A 23,818-nucleotide genomic window follows, 5' to 3' on the forward strand; every position below is an offset into this window, starting at 1 on the left:
GCTCTTTGATTTTCGCAAAAAGTCTTTTTCCAATCGACCCCTAAATACTTGCGTGATGCTTATCTCTTTTTTTTAAAAAAAAAAACAAGAATATAAATATCATTCAAAAAAGGGAAAAAAGGAGTATTGTTTGACAAAAAGAATACCACTTGCCTCTAGGATATACACAACCAGCCCTACTCTAACAACCAATAGTTCTATAATGAACAAAAAAAAAACTCTTTATAGAAAATATAGCCTGCATTATAATCAATAAAAGCTAAATATCTCATTCTGGACTTATAAACGGCTACAACAAGAAAAATGCAGCAAGAAAACAAAGTTCTCACAATTGAAAGCAGCAACAACAAAAGCAAAACTAAAGGGAACATTAGGCATTCTCATTATTCTAGAGAAAGGTTTGAGTGAGTAACATACCTTCTTTGGCTAAGAAATTAGCTTTGTTGTTAGTCAATCAAGGAATGTGCTTGATGTTCCAACTACCAACAATGTTGAGAATCTTGAGAGTTTGTATGATTAACAACTTTAGCTTCCATGGAACTCCAGAGGGCTTTGAAATCTAGCAAACTACATTTTTAGTGTCAGACTCTTTTAGGAAAAGGTGAGAAAAATTCCACCTTGAAGTTGAGTATATCAAAGCTACCTCTTTAATCACAAGGAGTTTAGCTCCGTTAGCATACATGACCTTAATAACCTTGGAGAATATGGAAAGATTGACCACATTTTCATTGCGTCAGATGCAGCTAATTCCAGAATCACCAAGGTAGTCTTTCAAAGCACCGTTTGTGTTAAATTTAAAGACCCCCATTTGAGGCCTATACCAAGTTTTAATACTATTAACACTTTTGATTTTGCTACGGACATAACCAAGAGTATGGAATCTAGCAAGATCGCCTATAGAATGGTTAAAATGAGGCCATTTCACACTAAAACACCAAGCAATTTTGACTTTAGAAAATTCAAAGATGAAGCACCCATCTCATTCTTTGCCCTCCAAAAACAACAAAATTCCTAGTAATCCAAATAGCCCAAACAATGGCATACAAACCTATTTTCCAAATCACACTATTTTTTAAGTTGTTAACAAAATAGAACTAACTAAAAAAACAATTAAGTGGGTTTTGATGTAAAACCCAATCGACATTCCATAAATAAAATCATAGCTACCAAATATGCCAAGTTTTGTCATAAGCAAAAAAAAGTGATGTACCATTTCAAGTTCTCTTCTCGAAAAGAGGCAACTAGTAGTGTTTCTATTGATAATACCTTTCATTGCTAAGGTTTCTCTAATAGCCAAACGTGTTTTCACAAGTTAACAACATAAGACCTTTACTTTGTAAGGAGCCAGACCACACCATGTCATCTTCTAGTGATCTGTATAAGGGGTGTTAGTAAGTAAAACCTAGCAATGGAAAGAATTAAAAGAGTAGTCACCTCGGTGAGTCCATTTTCAAATGAGTTTGTCTTGAAAATCCTTATCAATCACTTGATCATTAAGGAGAGAACAAAAACAGTCCCATTGCTTATATTCCCATCCAAAAACATTTCTCTGTAGATCAATTTTCCATTTTCAGCTATTCACAGTTTATTCCTCGAATTCACACATTTTCCCACTTTTTTGAGTGCAAGTGCAAAGACTCTAGGAACAGCCAATTTGAGGATGAAACCTTCAATCTATTCCTCCTTCCAAAACTTGATTTTACTACCATCACCTAAAGAAAGAATCATGCTTGTGGACACAAAGTTGCTATATTTAAAATTCTCGTGTAGAGGTTTTGACTATGTTTTTCGACACGGTAGAGGCTTCATATCTATTACCTAGCCTTAGAATCAAGTTATTTAGGTTAACCCTAATTTATCATTAACAACATGTCTCCAAAAACTATCTAGTTCGCTATTGTATCTCAATAACCATTTGTTAAGGAGAGCTCATTTTTTTGAGTCCAAGGTCCACCATCTTAAGATCGCTTGAGTCTTGATAATTAAACACATTTTCCCATTTGACATGGCGCAGTCTATGTACCAGATTTGGCCTACCTTATAAAAATCTCTTTTGAATGCTTTTAATAATATTTTAACCTTTATCAGCATCCTAAAAGGGACATGAAGAACAGTGGCATGCTGTTCATGATAGATTTCAAAAAAGTTACATGGTCACCTATAGATAACAACTTACCTTTCTATGTAGCTAAATTCTTTTCTAATTTTTGAATGAGGGGCTACCAAATGCTTGAAGAGCCAACTGAGGCTCTTAAGGGAAGGCCGAGGTAAGAAGTTGGGAGAGTTTCAAGTTAGCATTTTATCAAATTAGCCCATTGACTTACAGTTTACTGGTCAACTAAAACACCATAAAGGAAGCTCTTTTGAAAATTAATTTTCAGTCTAGAGACAACTTGAAAACACTGAAGCAATCATTTAGTATTACGGAGAAAAAGAGAATTAGGTTCACATATAATTATCATGCCATTAGCATATTGTAAGTGGATGACTTTGACTCCTAACAAACCAACATCAACACCTTTGATAAGTTGCCAATCATCAGCTTTGTACATCAGTGCACTGAAGACCTCAACCATAATGTTAAAAAAAAAACAAAAGAGCAAATAGTCTTGTCATAGTTCTTTCTCTATATGCATTTCTCTGGTAGAGGAGCCATTGATAAAGATAGACATTGTGATAGTAGTAACACAAGATCTTGCCCTTATATGCCAATTGTCACCAAATCCCATGATGTTCATAGATAAGTGTAGAAATTCCCAATAGACACTATCAAATGCCTTTTCAAAATTCACTTTAAGAAAGATTTCACCTTTTTTATTCTTTTTCATAATGTCAACCATTTCATTGGCAATGAAAGAATAGTCAAGGAGTTGTCTACCTTGAATGAAGGTAAATTAATTAATGCCCATAACTTCATCAGTCACTCTCTGTAATTGAAGGGAAAGAAAGAAACGCGAGACCCATTTTCCTGTCTTCGTGTTCCCTTTGGTGTGAGGTTCACACTCCATTTGCCATTAACTTACCCATCCATCATTCTCACATTGTATATCTACTTATCTCCTTAGAATCTATCCTTTGTAAAGTCCTCCGTATATACTACATTATAACTCAAATCTCACTCAATCTTGTATTCTAGCTTTAATTAATATTAAATTTCAAATCAAATTAGTTAGTAAAACAAAGTAAAGCATGTGTGAATCATTAACTTGTTCCCACCACGCTTACATTAGTCCTTCTAATTTCGACATTGCTGATTTTAACCTTTTAAATCACCTAACAACCATAGAGAAATTTTAGGAGTACACTTGTAATAGATTTAAGTATTTTTTTAACTCTTTCTTTTCCAAGCATATTGTTAGGAACGACATGAAGGAGTATTGATCGAATCATACATACGCAGCGGAATAAATAAAATTAAAACAAACATAAAAGGCTCATGCCATGGTCCATAGATCACCTTGGTGTTTTAATATAATCATAACATTAAGAGGAGTAATCCGAAAGTTTTATTACCTTACCAAGTGATGTAGTAATCATGATGGCACCCTTTTCTTTGTTGTAAAACAATGGCAGACCATAAAGAAATGAAAGAACCCAAGTCACTCAAATGTTTGGCCTTTAACAGTTACACACACCATTGCAATAGAACCTTCACCAAGGATGGAGCGTTTCAACTATGCCTTTGTGTAGCAAAGTGGACAACAATTTGTCCCCTCCACACTTCACTCTCTAATGGCCAAATACCATAAAAAGAGTTTCTTTTCTAAGAATTTTCTGAATAGACGGCTAGAAAGTGTTTATAGGTTATGTGTTGTTTAACATCACTTTTACAATATGATAACTCTATGTTATAGAGTTATTTGGTCTTAATTTTTAATATATTTTGTCTAAGTTCTTGAGATTTAGTTTAAGTATTAATTATTTTTAGTTATTTTTAATTATTTATTTTATTTTAGTAAATTATTATAGGTTCAATCGTATTAGGCTAGTTTATGTTATTTTATTTAAGTGAACCTATTATTTAAGTTTAGTTTTATATTTTTGTAGATGTGCTTTGAAGGAAAGGCCGAATTTGTGAAGAAGATGCATTTTAGGTGTAGACTTCATTTACATATGTTGGGGTCTTTCAAGCATAGATCTCACTACAGAAGTCCAAATGATGTGATTCTTAGATCATTGGAAATGTAAGAGGTAGAGCTAAAACTTTCATGTTTACCAATTCACCCATTTCATCTTAAAAAGAAGTTAAAAATCATGTTGAATCTAGAGTATTGCAATAAAGCCTAAATGAGCAAAGAAAAGCCTTAAGTGTTGTGGCCAAGGAGAAGCCAACGCCGCAACACCCTAATTAGAGAATGGCACCTTAGCTAATAAATGGGGCTAGGTGTTATGGCCACAAGATGCCCAACACCGCAGCACCAAAAAAGAAAACAAGAAAAAAAATAAAAGAAGCAAGGCTGCAGTGCTGACCCGGAAAGGGAGAATTGTAGTGCAATAAAACTTCTAGTTTGTACTTCTTCCTTGAAACAACTTTAAGCCCTATTAATTCTACCTTTGAAGCACGTTTCAAGCATCTGTTAGCATTAATTGAGAGTTTTTAGAGAGTTTTATTCTAAAGAAAAGAAACTTGTTGAGGCTAACAAGAGAACATGAGAATTCAAAGGAAGAATTGTAGATTGAAGAATTAAAAACTCTTAGGATTCTTTTCTTCTTTAGTTTTCTTTATACTTTCTTGTTTGGTTTTAATGTTTGAACTTTTTTGGATGATGTATTTATTTATCATGTTGAATTAATGTTATTTATCTAGAATCTTTATTGAACCCAATACGTAGTCTAAGTTTTTAATATTGTTTCTTGCTTATGATTTACAGTATTTGAGTTGTTTATTTTATCTTATTCTTAATGCTTCTAATTGCCTAATCAATAATTAGATTGACTTGGAGCCACTAAACTCCTTGAGAGAGAGAGTTTAGTGTAGGCCTTGGATAAAATAGCATATGTTCAATATTAATTATATAAAAAGATTGATTTGATTCGCATGTAGGGTAGATATACATTTACATGTCATATATAGTCAAAATTAAAGTATGTTCTTAATGAATCTTTCTTAATTCAATTTACATAGACATATATTAAATTAGTTAAGATAGATATTTTTATAAGAAACTTAACAAAAACTTATAAATAAATTAAAACTATAGGTTAAAAACTCGAGCCTATCTAGTAAATAAAGAAAAAATAAAAAAAAATTCAGATGAAACATCATGGAGATATCATGGATCTAGGCTTTTAATTAATTGATTTAAGTTAAAATTTGTTATTTTGCTTTTAGATTTAGCTTTAATTTAAAGTTCTTTAATTTTTAGCAATTTTAAATTTACTTGTTTGAATAAGATTGAATTATGTCAATTTTAATACCTAGCAAAAATAGTCATAAAAAAAGTCAATTCTCTATGGGATTGACACTCTACCTTTCCATCATACTACTTGTTTGCAATACGTGCACTTATGTGATAAAATTAACAACACAATCACTTGTGTAGAGTTAGTTGAAAGTCATTTTTATACCTAGGTTAAAATTAACCACTATTTCACAATTAAGACCTCAATATTATAACTATTTATAATATTATAACTAAGTCAATCACCTATGTACGAATGTTTCTACTAGGGTAGTGCTTAAGTTAGAGGATCAACAAGATTGTCCTCAATGGGTACACCCTCTATGCAAATGTCTACTCTCCTAATAATTTCTTTGATCACCTGGTATCACTACAATACATGTTTGGATTTTTTATGAGACCTTGGTTCTTTTGTTTGCATAATGGCTCTATTATTATCGCAATACAAAGGTATTAGATCAACAATGTTAAGAACCATACCTAATTCAGTAATGAACCTTTTGATCCAAATAACCTCTTTCATCGCCTCAGATGCATAAATGTATTTAACCTTAGTTGTAAAATCTGCAATCATCCTTTGTTTGGAACATTTCCAACTAATTGTATCTCCATTGAGATTGAATACATAGCCATTTTGCGACTTGCAATCATATTTGTTAGTTTGAAAACTTACATTCGCATAACCCTTAATTTGAAGCTTAACCCTCCATAAACGAGAAATACATTGTTAGTTCTTTGTAACTATTTTAGGATATTTTTCACAACTATTTAGTGACACTCACCAAAATTGGCTTGGTATTTGTTCATGACGCTCAGAGCATAAGATACATTTGGTATAGTTCAAAGCATTGATACATGATAGATTCTATTACCAAAACATACGAGATTTTATCCATGTGGTCTCTCTCTTCTTGATTTAGATATATGTCCTTGGAGAGATAGATGCCTTGCGACATAGACAAGTGTCCCTTTTTGGACTCCTTTATGCTAAACTTCTTTAGCACCTTGTCTATGAACGTGGATTGGGAGAGACTAAGCAACCTCTTAAATCTATCTTTATAAATCATTATCCCTAAAATGTAGGTCATTTCTCCTAAGTCCTTCATGGAGAATTGTTTTGGACAACCAACTCTTAGTTAATTGTAGCAAAGGAAACTCATAACTTATAAGCAATATGTCATCAACATTAAGCACTAGGAAAACAATGATGATCTTACTGATTTTTTTATAGACACATGATTCATCGTCATTCTTGATGAAGTCAAACCCTTTGATAGCTTTATCAAAATGGGTGTTCTAACTTTGAGAAGCTTACTTAAGCCTATAAATAGACTTTTGAAGCTTACATACCTTGTTGGCATGTCCCTTGGATGTGAACCCATCATGTTGTTTTATATACGTTTCTTCTTGCAAATTGTCATTGAGGAATGCAACCTTCTCATCCATTTTCCATATCTTATAATCATGGTATGTAGTAATCGCAAGCAAAATCTAAATGGATTTAAGCATTGCTACTGGTGAAAAAGTTTCCTTAAAGTCAACAACTTGTTCTTGTTTGTAACCCTTTGCCACCAGTTTAGCTTTAAAGGTTTGTACCTTGTCATCCATGTTGGTCTTTCTCTTCAAAGCCCATTTACACCTAATGGGCTTTATCCTTTTAGGTAGATCCACCAAAGTCCACACTTGGTCAGTATCCATAGCATTTATTTCAAATCTCATGGCTTCTAGCTATTTTTCAAAATTGATGTCCAACATTGTTTCCTCATAAGTTGTAAGGTCATTATTTATGAGCAACACGTCCTTATCCTAAAAAAATCCATATCTCTTTGAAAATCGATGTATCCTACCAGATCTTTTAACTAGTTGTGCCTTTTGAGCATGTGGTTGTACTTGTACATCAAATGTCACAACTTTAGGCTTTGGTTCTGTAAGAATGTCAATTTATGAGTTTTGAACCTCTTCGAGTACTATCTTGCTTCAACTAATCCTTTCAATTGATATCTCTTTCTCAAGGAAAATGACATGCCTCAAGACAAACACTTTTTTCTTGATGAAATTATAGAAGTAATATCCGTGTGATTTTTTAGGATATCTCATAAATTTGTATTTTTTCAATCTCAATTCAAGCTTGTAACAGTTATGACAGTTCCAAGGATTTTTGAACACCCTCTTTTGCAAGCATATTCTTAGAAACAACATGAAAGAGTATTGATCGAATCATACATACGCATCAAAATAAATAAAGTTAAAATAAACATAAAATGCTCATGCCATGGTCCATGGATCAACTTGGTGTTCTAATACAATCATAACATTAAGAGGAGTAATCTAAAAATTTTATTACCTTTCCAAGTGATGTGCTAATCACAATGGCACTCTCTTCTTTCTTGTAAAACCATGGCACACCACAAAGAAATGAAAAAACCCAAGCCACTTAAATGTTTGGCCTTTGATAGTTGTACATACGATTGCAATTGAGCCATCACCAAAGAGAGAGCTTTTCTATTATGTTTTTGTGTTAACAAAGTGGACAACAACTTATGCTCTTCACACCTCACTCTCTATTGACTGAATACCACAAAGAGAATTTCACCTCTAAAAATTTTCTCAATAAACAGCTAGAAAGTGCTTCAAGGTTATGTGTTGTCTAATAACACTTTTCCAATCACTTGTGTAAAGTTAGTTGAAAAATAACTTTTATTCCTAGATTAAAATTAACTTCTCTTTCATGAATAAGGTCTCAATATTATAACTATTTATAACATTGACCCTATGTTTAATTAAACTAATTTTAATTAAGCCCTTAAAGGATAAAAACTTAATGTATGATATAAGTTCAACTTAAATCATCATACTCCTAATTTTATCCATAATGTAACTTATTGTGTATGACCCATTAAGTTCCTAACTTTTATTCCTAACAGATTTAAATGAATCATATTCATGATCAATTCTTAATTAATTAATTCAAGTCCATAGACCAAGATTAGCATCTAGTAATGCATTATGACCACCCAATTGTTATGAGAGTTAAAGGTTCTTTGACAACCTTCCAGTGTGTAGTCTATCGGTGTAATTCATTCCTTTATCATATATCCCAAAAATGATAAAAATATTGTGTAATATTTACTTTTATTGATCTCTATAGTTGTTCTTGCAATTAGATCTTATCTTTATAGAGACTTATAAAACTCTTTTCATAATCTCTATGTTGTCTTGACCAAAGACTTCAATAAGCTAATATCAGCCAATAACAATTAGGATATGTCCACTAAATCACTAAAGGTGATGATTCCTCGCTTGATCACTTATTTGCCTTCACATACTTCATGTTATATCCAATAACATCTTGTTTTGGCATCTTTGGTAGGACTTGTAAGGACAAAATAAATAATAGCACTCCACATATAAGAACACCTGGCATCTTCAGTTCAAGGAGTACTTATACGATTGACATAGGAAAAGTATTTTATAGACATTAGAGATAGATACCAAATGCACTTCTCATGTCAGGTCATGTTTAGTGAACTTGCTCTACAAGGCAAGTATGCACATGCTAGTTCCAAGTATCCTTATACTTCATAAGATTGGATGCTTACTTTTTAAGTAAGAAACGTAGCACATGGCAATCTTTGAGCATTAATGATGCCCTGTCTTGATAATACAATGATTAAGAACTCTTTAAGAGCAACGCTTTGATGCATAAGGATCTCATAATTGTATCCTTATACAATTCCTTTGCAAGGCATATATAGTTCCTTGGACTTTTTCTATATAAGCTTAAATAGTAATGTCATAAATGAATATCTTGAATTGTAGTTTCCATACAACCAATTATTGACTTGTAGTGTTCATACTAACACATATCCATATTGAAATTTGCTTCTTGTAGAGCTTTGAGTTACTTTCCATTGCCCTAATGTATTTTACAAACTTTTTATCTGAATTAACCATTTTTTAACCCACATATAAACACCAATAAAACCTAGTTTCTTGTCTAAATAATTTGGAGAGATGGAAGAGAACAGGACAAGTAAAAGAGTTGCAAAAATCGTGGACTTAAAATCAATCAACAGCCACTCAACACAGACCATAAGGAAACTAGCTTTCCAAGGGTAGCTACATCACCATGACCTCATTTGACTACATCAAGTTTGTCCCCTTTTATCTGTTCATGCTATTTCATTGACTTGTTCATAATTTTAACAACAAATGTGTAGTATCAAAAAATTATATTAAAAGAATTGTGAAAAAATATATATTTAAGTTAGAGAAAACTAAAGTAGTAGAAAGCCACTTACTCTTAGCAACTTAAACTATTAATTAATTTTCTCAAATTTTCAAAGTTTTCCTTAAATAAATCAATTTAACGAAGTTGTATTACTATGGCACTAATGCAAGACATCACTGGATAGGATGGTGGTTGTTGTTACTTTAGGGATGGTACAGAGCTGCAAATTTTTTGTTTATGGTTCTAACTATTGTTTTGGTTTGTGGAGGATTTCTTTGGGCAAAGCTCTTTATGTTTCTTGTGATGACAATCTCTCAAAGACAACTTTTTCAATAGGTTGGAGCCTAGAGTGCATTCAAACAAGTGTAGCACTCATTGTGTGTTTGTCTCTATGTGGAGGGGTTTTTTGAATGCTTGGATGCAAATTAAGTCTTTCTTTCGATGGGGGTGTGTGTACGATGGTTCTTGTAGTGTGGGGCTATTTTTGTTTTCATAACAAGGGCTTTGTTGTTTGTATGGGTTTACTGTTGTTGTCTTGATTGGGCTACACTTTTAAGAACATTGTTCAAGTGACTTTTGTATGGGCTAGGTAGTGAAGCTGTTAACAAATTTAGGGTATATTCTTTTTCTTTTTGTTTGTGCTGCTGAATGCTTTTTGAGCAGCTAGTGATTGTTGCAATTGTATAAGGCCTCAAGCTTCAAAGCTAGACTTCTTATGGCACTAAAAGTCTTTAACTAATTCGGTTCAAGACTTGGAGTGGCATACTAGCTTTGGAAATGACAATAAAAGTTCATTCTTTCAAAAAAGCGAAAATAAGTTTATCTTAGAATATTTCCACTGGTTGAAAATATCAATATTTGCAACAATTGAATATGCAACAGACACCTTAGGCATTAATAAGCTATTTAAAGTGGAAGGGATATTAGGGCTGGTAGTGAGATGCTTATCATCCAAACAATTCTTATTATCATTTGAAGACAAAGAGTTATATGAAACACTAAAGATTAAATATTAGGATTGGTTAAATAATTGGTTTATTCATGTGGAAAAGTGGACAAAAGGTTGGCATCCCAAATACCAAAGTAAATGTGTGGTAACTCAAGGTGTTACATTGCATGTCTGGACCCATAACACATTCTTGGCCATTGTTGAATGTTGCAGTGAGCTGATATCAATGCAAGAAAGCATGCAAGAGCTAAATGATTTTAGTTTGGTCAAAAGACCTATCCAGTCCCTGTACTCTTCAATTTTGTTCAATGTAGTCTCTGTATTCAAAATCAAAATAATTTAATCCATTTTTAAGAATTGCGTCAATTTAGTCCCTTCCCCCAAATGGCATCTAATTTTGCTATTAAAAGATGACGTTAGTAACGACATTAGTGCTATGTGTCACATTTTGATGATGTGGCGTGCCACGTGGCATCGAGTGATAATGTGGCAATGCCACGTGGCACTACACGATGATGCGATAGTGCTGATGTGGCATTGACATGTCAGCATGTAAGTGCCACATGACAAATAAAAAAAAATTTCAAAAAAAAATCTGCCACATCGTAGGGACTAAATATAATTAAAATATATAATACAAGGACTAAATTGAACAAAATTGAGATGTTGGGGGACTAAATTGAAAAAAATTTAAAAATTATAAATCTTTAAGTAGATTATTGATATCTTTATTAATAAGCTAAATATTTAAGTGTAAAAGATTTATGGTATTAAAAAATATATATAAATATTTTCTTACTTGATTATTTGAGTCTAAAATATGTAAATAAATTTATCTTTTTAATAAAAATTAAGTTTGAATTCTCCCTCTATAAAAAAAATTTAAAAAAATTTCATACCGAAAGTTAAATTTAGATAAATAACTTACATTACGTTAAAATAAAATAATATAAAATGACTAAATATGTTGATTTATTTACAACTTTCACAATTTACAAGTACACATTCTTTTGAAATTATTCAACTTTTACCCAATTTACCTTTTATTCAAATTTACTCAAAATTTCTTATAAAACAATTTTATTTAAATTCAAATACCACAATCTAATTTTGCTAAATTTAAATTTAAATTATTAATTTGGATCTAAAAAAATCATTAATAAAATAAAATGCTACAAATATTTACAATTATATTTAACTTTATCAACCATAAATACAATTATTAATTTATAAAATTTTAACTTAAAAAATATAACTTGAAATATTAAACAAAATAAAATATAAAAAATAAATAAAAAATTAAAAAAGTGGAGCTCAGATTTTATGGTTGTAATAAAAGGTTTGTCATGTCCAAACTAGGCAAGTCAGAACAAGAAATTATTTTTATAATCATCGTTAACTCCATATCTTTGTTCCTCATTTTTAAAAAGAAAAACCTAAATCAACATATTTTACTAATTTGATTTTAGCTTAAGTTAAAAAAATTTCAAATTTTTATACTATTGTAAATAAAAGAAAAAAAGAATTTATTTAGTCATTTATATTATTTTACTTTAACGTAATACAAATTATTCATCTAAATTTGATTTCAAGTATGAAATTTTTCAAAATATTTTTTATAAAAGGAGAATTCAAACTTAATTTTTGTAAAACAGATAAATTAATTTACATATTTTAGAATCAAATAATCAAGTAAGAAAATATTTATATTTTTTAACACTATAAATCTTTTACACTTAATAATCTACTTAAAGATTTGTATTTTTTAATTTTTTTTTAATTTAATCCCTCAACATCTCAATTTTGTTCAATTTAGTCTTTGTACTATATGTATTTGTTTAATTTAGTCCCTATAACGTGACAAAATTTTTTTTTTAGAAATTTTTTTTATCTGTCACGTAGCACTAACATGTAAGCATGTTAGTACCACATCATCATATAGTGCCATGTGACATGCTACATCATCATTGTAATGCCACATCATCAAAATGTGACACGTCAGCACTGGCATCTTCACTAACGTCAACACTGATGTCATCTTTTAATGGAAAATTAGATGCCATTAAGGGGAAGGACTAAATTGACGTAATTTTCAAAATTAAGAGACTAAATTGCTTCGATTTTGAATATAGGGTTTAAATTGAACAAAATTGAAGAGTACAAGGACTGAATAAGTCTTTTGACCATTTTAGTTTTGGTGTTATATAGGTTCTTATAGATGAATGTATTAATTTTTGGTAATTGTTAAAGAGGTGAAAGCACATGTTCATGAAGTTAAAGGGGGAAAACAATTTGTAACCTTTTTTCATCTTCCCATGCTTTCTTTCTTACCCTTCTGTTAAAGGGATATATTTCTTCCCACATTGCCATTAGCACTTTCTCTCCCTCTTTTCTTCCCACATTTCCTACCAACGGTAGCTTTTTATAATGATGAATCTTAAACAAAGATAAGTTTTTTATATCAATGAAATTTTTTTAGTTTTTCCCATTTAATTGGCTTGATAAGTTGTAAATTACTTGCTCAATATTACCTTTCTTTTTATCTCAATCAATTATTTTATGTAAATGCACATTGGTTTCATCAAGTTTGAATATTGAATTTGTAATGAAACGGAATTGCTTACTTGTTTATTACTTTACAATTGACAGTGATTTTGTTGAATGTAGTTCTCAAAACTAGAGTTGTAAATTGTTTTCTTTGCTATTTTATGTGACATTGAGTTTTGGGTGGCTTTTGTGTTTGTTGACTAAGGCCCTTATGGATGAGAACTTTCTTGGGAAGAAGAGAAGGAAAGAGAGAGAGAAGGATAGCCAATGGCCATGAGAAAAGAATTATAATCCCTTTAGTAGAAAGGTTAGAGAGAAAAGCATTTTTTTTAAAGTCATTAGTTTGCATTCATAAAAGTATAGGGAATTTAACTATTTCCTACCATAAGAAGTACATCAAAAAAAGATCTTATTTTTAGATAAGTTGTTTGACAATCTTTCACAATACAAATAAAAAAAATCCCTTTTTTGTTCCTTTTATCTTTCTATCATCATAAAACCCCTCCCATGAATATGAACAAAAACAACCAAGAGCCCTAGAGTAGAACTTACACACCTTTACATAGCTCTAAAAGGTTATAAGCAAAACAAAAAGAGCATAACTACACAAAAAGATTTTAATTAAACTATCAATCCATTTTTCCACCACGTCCCCATCTGCCCTTTTTAACCATACATATACCCAACAAAAATCCACAAAAATAACACTTTGCAACAAACAACTGAGGCTACCACTTACAAAAATCGTCCATGACATAGCCACAAAAAGCTAGAGCTCCAAGTCACTTATCTAAAACAACATCTTCCAACAGAGAAAATCATACATCATAGCATAACAGCTATTTTTGTAAATCCCTTGCTCAAACACAGAGTAATTCATCAAGCAACGACAAAAGGTAGAAGGTGAAAACAGTAACTTTAAAAAGAAAGAACACCCAGACACAAAACATAATCCCACCTTCTTCTGTTTCAATATTAATTGTTTAAATCATTATGAAAAGCTCTGATATCCACACTTTGCAGTTGAATACCACATTTGCAAGGCTATCAACTCTTTGGTTTGCTTTTCTCTTGGTATGACTAATCTCCCAATGTCGCAGCTTCGCTTTAATCTTCTCAATTTGTAATATCCACTTCTTCATCCTCCAGGGTGCCTTAGTTGGAACAGTAACCCATTTGATCATATTACTAAAGTCACTTTCAATGATAAGTTTATATCTTTCTTTCCATCAAGATGCAACAAAAATAATAAGAGCTTTTTGCACTGCTAAAACTTCAATGAGGTTTGAGTGAGTTGTACTTAATGGCTTGGAAAAGGTAATCGGCACTTCCCTCTACTATTTCGCAATATTCCTCCAATTTCAGCAAGTCTAAGGTACCCCCATGCTGCCCTATCAACATTAAATTTTAGTTCACCTATTTTGGTGGTTCCCATGTTATGCCAAGCCTATCTTTTACCTTTTTATTATCTTGAATACAGATTAAAGGTTATTTGTAGGTATCAAGAAATGAAAAGTACTCTCCAGCCACTTTGCCTTCACCCATGATGCAACCCTAATTTTGGTCAACTCTAAACACAACTTCACATCCCATTTTTTTCCATTAAAAATGACTTCATTTTACTTTTCCAAATAGTCCACACTATAGTAAAAAAACCCTTCTTCCAAATTCGAATATTCCTTTTCCCCAAGTAGTATTTGTTCCAAGCTTTAAAAAAAGTCTTTATAATATTTAGGGAAACCCATTCGTAACTAAAGGTCTTGCACCACCTACCCATACTTTTCAAGTTTCACCACATTTCACAAATAAATGTCTACCAATTAAGAGAATTAGTTTGAAATATACCTCTTTTGGAGAACTCATCTTTAATTATAAGTTTTTTGTGCATAAGTTGCCATACGAGTGTTTCAACTCACAAGGAGCAATTCCAGCCCATACTATTTTCCACATTTTATCAATTCTTTCCTTGGGAGCAAGGACTAGTATGCTAAATGATTTTGCTATGTAGGTACTATCAGCTTTGCCCTTCCACACCATATCATCTTTAAGCTCTCTACTCAACATTCTTCTAAGATAAAGTTCAGATGTTCTTATTCAATTTTTCCCCAGTCAAAATGTTTGTTCTCAACCTAATCTACCATTTCCAATTCTTTCCATTCCAATATCCATACTCCACAACTCTGCCAATTTTGTTGACAACTTGAGTGAACATCCTAGGAATGATGTGCACCAAGGAAATGCCATCAATCCAATTATCAATCCAAAATTGAAGGTTTTTACCATTGCCCATTGCAAAACTAAGATTAAATGACACTTTTAAGAAATTTTATTGGTAAGGGAAAAAGGGTTGGTAATTTTTTTTTTTGAAAGGTAGACACTCTTCTATTTTCACTCAAGTTTGGTAATAACAAGGTAGGATCATTGCCCTTTTTTTCCACCACCACCTTTCCTCATAAACTATCTTTCTTCCTACCATAGTGCTAAATCCACTTATTGAGCAAGGCATAATTTTGCACCTCCAAGTCAATGATAGCTTTACTTCCATAATCCTTAAAATTACTCACGTTATCCCATTTCACATAATGTACCCTTTTTTTTTTCATTTTTGTACCCCCATAAGAACCACATTTGCATTTTTTTTCAACTCATTTTTAACCCTACACGATAAAGGGAAGAGTGACATGTGGAAGATTGGCAAGCTCGCCAACACTAACTTGATCAAAGTAACTTGACCTCCTTGAGAAAACATTTTAGTCTTCCACCTCATTAATTTTGATCCCACTCGCTCTCTACTTAGAATTTGGTAGAATTATGTTTGACTCTTAATGGGAACCTAAGATAGATAGAAGGCAACATCCTAACTTAACATCTTATCTTCCTTGCCTATGAGTCCAAAACCATCTAATCAACCCCAACATCGAAAAGATTACTCTTGAGAAAATTGATTTTCAGGCCCAAGATACTTTGGAAACAACTCAAAATTCTTTTAACCATTAAAATTTTTCAAGTTCTAGTTCACAAAAAAGGATTGTGCCATCGACATATTACAAGTGTGATAATGACAATTCATTACGCCTAATCTTCATATCTTTACTAATTCCCAACTTTTCGCTTTATACAACATAGAACTTAACGCTTCCGCCACAATATTAAACAAAAATGAGGATAGTGAAGTCCTTTTTCCATTATGAACGACCTTGTAGAAGATTCGTTAACCAATGTTAAAATAGAAGTAGTAGAAATACATTATTTGACCCATCTTATCCATCTTTCTCCAAAACCTATCTTGCGTATAGTAAGAAAGAGAAAATTCTAATATACATTGTCATAAGCCTTTTTGAAATCAACTTAGAGAAAAACTTTCCCACAGCTTTTTTTTTAATCTAATCTACAATCCGGTTCATTATAAGTACATAGTCCATAAGCTACCTCTCCTTTTTGAATGTGAATTAATTTATCCTAATTAATTCACCTATCATTACTCTTAATCTATTCACCAAAGTTCTAGCGACGATTTTGTAAAGACTTCCCACCAAACTTATTAGTCAAATTCACTTAAACTGGATGGATTCAAAACCTTGGGAATTAAATCAATAAAAGATGAGTTGACACCATGCTTGAACTATCCATCCATGTGAAAATTCTCCATGAACCCTATTACATCCTTTTTAATGATCGACTATTGATCCTTAAAAAAATTAAGGTTGTTTCTGTCTAGTCTTGAGGCTTTGTTCCCTTTACATCCTTGAATGGTGCTCCATATTTCTTTTTCCTCAAAAAGTCTTTCTCAGAAGGTGATCGATTCAGCTTTGAGTTTTGCTAGATGTCTGCCAAAATTCACTAACCCATGGATCTCTTTTTCTCTATATAGGTTTTCAAAGTGACATGCCACCTCTTCTTTAATCTCCTCAATGATCCCATTCACTCCTTTAATGCATTCAATGTAGTTCATTCTCCTCCTCAATGAATCCAAAGCATGAAAATACTGTGTTTCTATCACCATTGTTCACCCATTTTTTCATTGACTTTTAAGCCCATTCTCTTTCTCTTTTCTTGTAGAAAACCCACAATTCTGCCTTTTTTAACATCAACTCTTTGTTTTTTCCTTCGTCTGCTCCATTTTCTTGACAAAGTGTGTATCAATCCTTAAGTTCCTCTTCCAAACACTATATTGTTTTTTGCATGCATCCCATAACCATATTTCTAATGTTTAATGGCAACTTGCATGCCCCTAAGTTTCCTCCATAAATTTTCGTCATGTGAGCTTGAGTTTTTATTCTTTTCTCAATAATCAAAAACCATTACTTGAAAGCGTTTTTCATCTAGCTAGTGGTTGAACAATTTAAATAGTTTAGAGCCCCAATTCTCATTGTTTGACTTCAATATCACTAGGTTGTGATCAAACAAAAACCTTGGCAAGCATTATTGAATCAGTCCTACCTCTAGTTGTAACCATTTCGTATCCAAGAAAAATTGGTCTAGTCTACTGAAAATACAACCATCCCTATAATCACTTAATGCGCATTTATCTCATAATAGTGGAAGGTCAACATATGCCATTCCTTTAATAAACTCTTTTAAAGCAGTAGATGATCTACCTACATCACCTTTCCTTGTTTTTTCATGCTTCTACTCAACTGTATTGAAATCTCCTCCAACACACCAAAACACCTCATTTTCCTTTGCAACCATAATCAATTCTTCCCATAAAGACCTCTTAGCCTTTTTATCATTGGGGGCTTACACATTGATGAAACTATACATCTTCTGAATTTTTTTAATTTTTCCAATAAACATACAATAGTGTTTACTCTCCCTATGCTCAATTAATTCAAAAAACTCTTCCCTTCAAATGGTGATCAAACCACCTGATCGCCTCTCTACATTGACTGATTTTCTCATTGTTTTTTTCCTTCTCCACAATCTCCCATAGATTTTTTTTCTCCTTTTTGGATTTTGTTTCTTAACTGAATAACATATCTAGACATTATTTATTAATAATCCTCCTTGACGCCTTTTTTGTCTTGTACTTTCTTAAGCCCTTGTTATTCCATGGAATAATAATCACAAGAAAACAGACAAAACTCATCATACCTAACTTCAATTATACATCAACCTCTGTTCTTTACTATCTTGATCTCCTCATTATTGAGTGTTGAAAATATCTCTACCATTATCTCTTTATTTTTCTAAAATTCCATTCCAGTTAGCTACTTAAATCCTAAACAAACTGAACCTCTTGTGACCTTCCCTCACTTTTCTAATTTGAATCATTGCCTATTATCAAAGACTCTTTGGAATCTTAAGGAATCTCCTTCCTTTCTACAATAGACTTCCTTATTCCATGTCTCATTCTATTCCTTCTTTTTATGTAGCACTTGCTTTTTTCTCCAAACCATTTCCACTTACCATACACACATTATTTGATGATAGACCCGCCACACTACATTCTTCCTTCTTTTGAAGCCCTGTTCTTTGTTTTTTTTTTATTAATCTTCCCATCAGATTACCACATCTATATGTTCCCTTCAAGCTCGGATTAAGCCACATTTTTCCTTCTAAAGTATTGCTTCGTTAAGCATCTCCATACAACTCTAAGATAGTATTTTTTGAGTCTTCTTCTTCTTGCCCCAAATTTGCACCCTTTCTGTCTGAATAAAAGCACTTGCTTGGTAATTTCTAAGCTTCATAGAGCCTATTACCTTTTCCTTACTTTGATCCTTACCTATAACTTGAAAGCTTATTGTATTTCCACCGTTTGAGCTTCCTCTTTTCACACTTCCATTGTCTCTCAATGAGTAGCAAGCGAAGATGAAGACAGTTAAAGAGAAAAGCATAGGAAGAAAATAATTTTTTTAAAATTTTTATCTTAGAATACTTTTAATTTTACCTCATAACATTTTTTTGTGATTTGACAGTGTATAAAATTATACACCATCACTGCATCAAAAAAATAATCTTTTTTGAATTTCAAAATTGTTAAAATGATCATTTATTTGATTTTGAGGCTTTGTGAAGAAAGTTGATTGTAGCATTGCATTTTTATTTCATACATTTTATAATATTTCCAGCCATGATTGTGATATGTAAATATGCAAATTTATTCAAATGGTGCACTTGATAGTTACCATGAAGTTGTAAGTCTCTTTAACTTAAATTCGTATTACAATACTTCATATATTTCGAATCTTAAACACTAATATTAGAATATCAATTGTTTTTTCAATTTACAAATGATTTTCATGGACATAATTTGTTGGCATATCATGTTCAACATCTTAACATCAAGAGTTGTAAAGATTTGAAAAATTCTATTCAGAATGGTTTACGTTATAAGATGGGCATAGATTATGGTCTAACAAAGAATCAATACAGACCAAATGATACTTTTAAAAGAAAATATAGTTTCACCTTATGCTCAATTTACAACTTTGACACCCAATATTATTGTGTTCACCTACATAATATTAAATTATAAACACGCTTTAGAGGTTATTTGAGAGTTTACATTAGAATAACTTTTCAACTTATATTTTTAATTGGAGTCGAAGATCCTCAAAGGCTAATATTGGGATTGATTAATTAACAATTTTACATTGATATAATACCTAAAAAAACTCTTGAATTATTTAAAAGAATTTAAATAAATTTTATTTTTTATTATGATTAATTAAATTTTATCTTTATTTTAAGTTAAATAAGTCATTATAATTAATGATTTACTAATTGTTGTTAATTAAAATTCTACATGAGACTAACTTGTTATGCTGATATATCATAATAGATGAAGATAATATTTTTTCCCATTTACGTCAATACTATGTAGATATAAAATGATAAATAATATTTTAACTTAAATTATTAATTATAAAATTTTATTTAATTAAAATAAAAATATATAAATTTAACTAAACATAATAAAATAATAAAAATTTATTTAAAATTTTTAAACAATACTTTTCACATGTTTTGGAACTTAAAAACTAAAATATTGTGCGGTTCAAGTTATTTATTTTCTCTTATCGTGTGACAAAATAATGCAGCATTTATTCCTTTCCTGTCAAGTAGATGTAGAGTGATAGGGAGAAAATTTTGAGTTTAAGGGGAGGGTGTTAATGTCATTTTACAACTATTTAACACCGTGGTTCCCTCCGCGAACAGTATCAGTATTTCAATCAAATGATAGAAAATAAAGTTACATAACATATTAAATCAGGGCTGGTGTAAGCCTAGTTTACCAAGTCCAAAACACAAGAGCGCCAACCCCAGCTGCCGCTCCAGCGAACGACGCCGTAGCCATGGAGGCAGCGCCTATACACAGTGAAAGCTTCAAGCTAGGGTTCATCGGAGCAGGGAAAATGGCAGAGAGCATAGCCAGAGGTGTGGTGCAATCTGGTGTGTTGCCTCCCAATCGTATCTCTACGGCAATCAACTCCAATCCCAACCGTGGCATTGCCTTCCAATCATTCGGCGTCTCTCTTCTTCCTCACAACTCCGATGTATAATACTCTCTCCCTTCATGTCCTTTCATTTACTATTTTCATTTTTTTTTCTTCTAGAAAAATGGAAAAGGAAAAACTGGGTTTAATTTTTTTAATACTAGTTATTTTCTGTGAAGTAATAAATAAATTGTTAAAAAGAAAAAGTAAATATTAGTAAAAATTAAAAATAAAAAACTAAAGAAGCAAGTGTTTTTGAGGATTTGGCTTACTCTGATGCTCAAAGCATGCTTGGGTGCAATAGGAAATAATTTTTTGAAAATTTAAAAGTTTGAGATTGTAACTTTTTTTAGGAACAAAAGACATGATGTTACTTTAATTTAGAGTAATCATGTTAGAACACATGTTGTATATGATTTTGCATTTTTCACAATTTGCCTTTAAGTTATAGCAATTTTTATGAAGCGAAAAGCAAACAGCAAAACCAGCAAGCAAGTTTCATTGATATTTGTTTGTGTGTGGAATTTGGAGGAAAGAGGGAAAATAGGTTGCTAAAGAATTAACTAAAGAAAGAAAATAATAGAAGTTATCATCCTTAAGGTCTATGTTCTCTTAAGTTTTAATGCGGTTTCTCTTGATGGCTTTTCTAATTTTATTTCTTTAATCCTAAAAATGAAATGTGATCCAAGTTATGAATATATGAAAGCAGGTTGTGGAGGACAGTGACGTAGTCATTTTCTCTGTGAAACCCCAAGTAGGTAATGTTCTTCTTCCTCTTTCGTTGCCTGCTTGCTCTTCCCTTTTTGTTTTTGAAGCTCTAGAGCTTTCAGTACCGTTCCGGCGATAGGTACTCTTTCTTAAAATTTTTTGATGAAATGCTGAAACATTGTGATAGATGTTTTTCTCCTTAAGCGTATTTTGAAAACTATGTCAGGGGATATTATGAGATTGCAAATTCTTAAAAAGTTTAGAAAATCAACTGCGGATGAAGCTCTCTTGTCTCTGTTTCTTTCATTTTATTATAGAAAAGAAAATGGAGTTTAGTTGTTTAACCATAGTGGTAAAACATGGTCACTTGTCTATGTTGTCTTGATCTCAAACTCTTTTGTAGACACACCACTTAATTTCTTGTAAAGGCATCACACTTAGAACACTATGATTTTGAATGTTTGCATTTACTGATTCAGTCATGATACTAAATTTTCGTGAAAAAAGAGATAAGAGAAAAAGGAAAGAAAATATGGTGGCAGAACATCTTCAGATTCAGTTTTGAACGTTTGCTTTTAGTCTTAAACTCTACTTTGGTGGTTTGCAGTTAAAAATGTGGTCCTGCAGCTGAGGCCGTTACTTTCAAAGAAGAAGCTTTTGGTTTCAATTGCTGCAGGAGTAAAATTGAAGGATCTGCAAGTATGTGATTTTAAGCTATTTGCCTTATACAAAAGCCTAAAAGATATGGTGATGGTATAAATCATGCATTACCATGATATTCACATGAAGATTCAAATATTATGATTTATGAGAATTCCCTTTTCATTGCATAAATAGTTTTTAGGGCATTGTAAATTGGAAGAAAAAACAAGAAAAAGAGAGAGATGCAAGTTACCCAATACAGTACCAAGGTTAGAGTATTGCAGATTCTAATGTGGCAGAATGCCAATTTGGAGTGTATGTCTTTTGAGTTCTTTCTCTTTTCCTTCATAATGTTCCTTGGAATTGTTGAGAGATTGGATTAACTCTTTATGGATTAGGATCTAATTATAAGTAGAATTTTTCCTCTTATTTTATGGGTTTTATACGTGTAATAGCATGCATGGGAAAATTGTAATAGACTCGTAGAGTCTGATTATTAATAAATTACCTTTAGTTTTGCAAGTTCTTTCAAGAACCTAAGGATTTACAAAGAGGTATTCAGTTGACGTTCCTATAAGATATTAAGCTCCTGGAAGTTGATGTTTAACAAGAAGTGGTGTTGCCTCAAAATTAGAAAATCTGGGGATATAGCGGACAAAAGGTTTTGACTTTAGGGTTTTATTGGATAAGGGAAGATAATTAGGCTGTCTTAGTTGGTTTAAAAAAAAAAAAAGATGCAGTTTTGAGGGTGGTAACAAACACATAAACATATGCCCTTTTTTTCTTATTCACTCTATTAGTACTATTGGTGGTTCATAGTTATTAATTTATTCATCTTAATTTGTTTGCTTGAGTATCTTTATTTTCTAAACTTTTAAGGTTCTTAATTAAAAGTAAGTAGAGAGAAAAAGTAAAACATAAAGTTGTTACAGCTTTTTGTTCTTAGTGAATCGGTAATAGCAGCAGATTTCCGTGTGGAGCTATTTCTGTCTAGCAGTTTGGTGCATCCTTTGTCATACAGTGCAAGCTGAAAACCCTTTTCAAAGGATAAACTTACCTGTTATCATATATTCTTGGAAAGTTAAGCATTCAGGTTTCGTGATTGTTGATTCTGGAGTAATGGTTTAAAACATTGGTTTTATGATGAGAATATTTGTTCAAGTCTTTAAGATTTATGGATAGGATCCGTTTAAAAAGAGCAGGCTGGTTGTGGCTGAATAGTATGCAGAGTGTTTCCACAAAGCAAATTGAGGAATGAACGGATTAAATGATAGAAAGCCCTAATATCTTGCTAAGGCCTACTGGGAGTTTAAGTTAGAACAAATTCTAGTGCGATCCCTGACCAGATTAAAACCTCAGGTTTTGTTGGGGAGCTTAAATTTGAAATAAAAGTATAATATAATAAGTAATGGACAACCAAAAAAAAAAGAGAAGTAATCCTTTTTGATAAAATAGAATCAAGGCGATGAACTTATAAAAAAATTGCAAACTTTGATGAAATACTAAAATAAATAGAGTAAGGTTAAACTAGTCTAGAAAGGGTTTGCTTGATATCTGGTCGACAGAAAAAAATAAATAAAAGAAATATAAATTATAAATATTAAATATATATTGTGATTGTGTCATCCAGGAAAAGGAAATTGAGGGATTCCTTTTTTTCTTCTAACCTTGAAAGTATCGATAGATACTATCGAAGAACAGATGCTATGAATCAATTAATCGAATTCATTTTTCAAAAACATCATCAGAAAAAAAAATGAAATGGAGTCTTTTGAAACATCGGAAAAAGTGATCTATTTGTTGTCATTTATACGAACAAAATATTATGAATTATTAAGAACTCAACGGGGAGCATTCAGGTTTCGTGATTGTTGATTCTGGAGTAATGGTTTAAAACATT

At 31.6% G+C, this 23,818-nt stretch overlaps 1 protein-coding gene and 1 non-coding gene across 2 annotated transcripts in view; one reads left to right on the forward strand and one right to left on the reverse strand.

The window, feature by feature from the left end:
• Positions 1 to 11,890: 11,890 nt before the first annotated feature.
• On the reverse strand, positions 11,891 to 11,988 carry LOC149527231 (small nucleolar RNA snoR8a). Its single transcript, XR_016351203.1, has one exon. It is a non-coding gene; the product is annotated as a small nucleolar RNA snoR8a (small nucleolar RNA).
• An 8,333-nt stretch (positions 11,989 to 20,321) lies between these two features.
• The window catches only part of P5CR (pyrroline-5- carboxylate (P5C) reductase), a 7,428-nt gene continuing 3,931 nt past the window's right edge, over positions 20,322 to 23,818 (forward strand). Inside the window, exons 1-3 of the mRNA XM_021427001.2 lie at positions 20,322 to 20,628; positions 21,278 to 21,326; positions 21,884 to 21,975. Of these exons, the coding sequence (XP_021282676.1) occupies positions 20,428 to 20,628; positions 21,278 to 21,326; positions 21,884 to 21,975 (342 nt within the window). The 5' untranslated portion in view covers positions 20,322 to 20,427. The remainder of the gene's footprint in view (positions 20,629 to 21,277; positions 21,327 to 21,883; positions 21,976 to 23,818) is intronic.

The sequence above is a fragment of the Theobroma umbraticum genome, unplaced genomic scaffold (assembly GCF_002168275.2).
Source record: "Theobroma umbraticum cultivar Fairchild unplaced genomic scaffold, ASM216827v3 scaffold_147.0, whole genome shotgun sequence".
In the NCBI taxonomy this organism is placed as follows: Eukaryota; Viridiplantae; Streptophyta; class Magnoliopsida; order Malvales; family Malvaceae; genus Theobroma; species Theobroma umbraticum.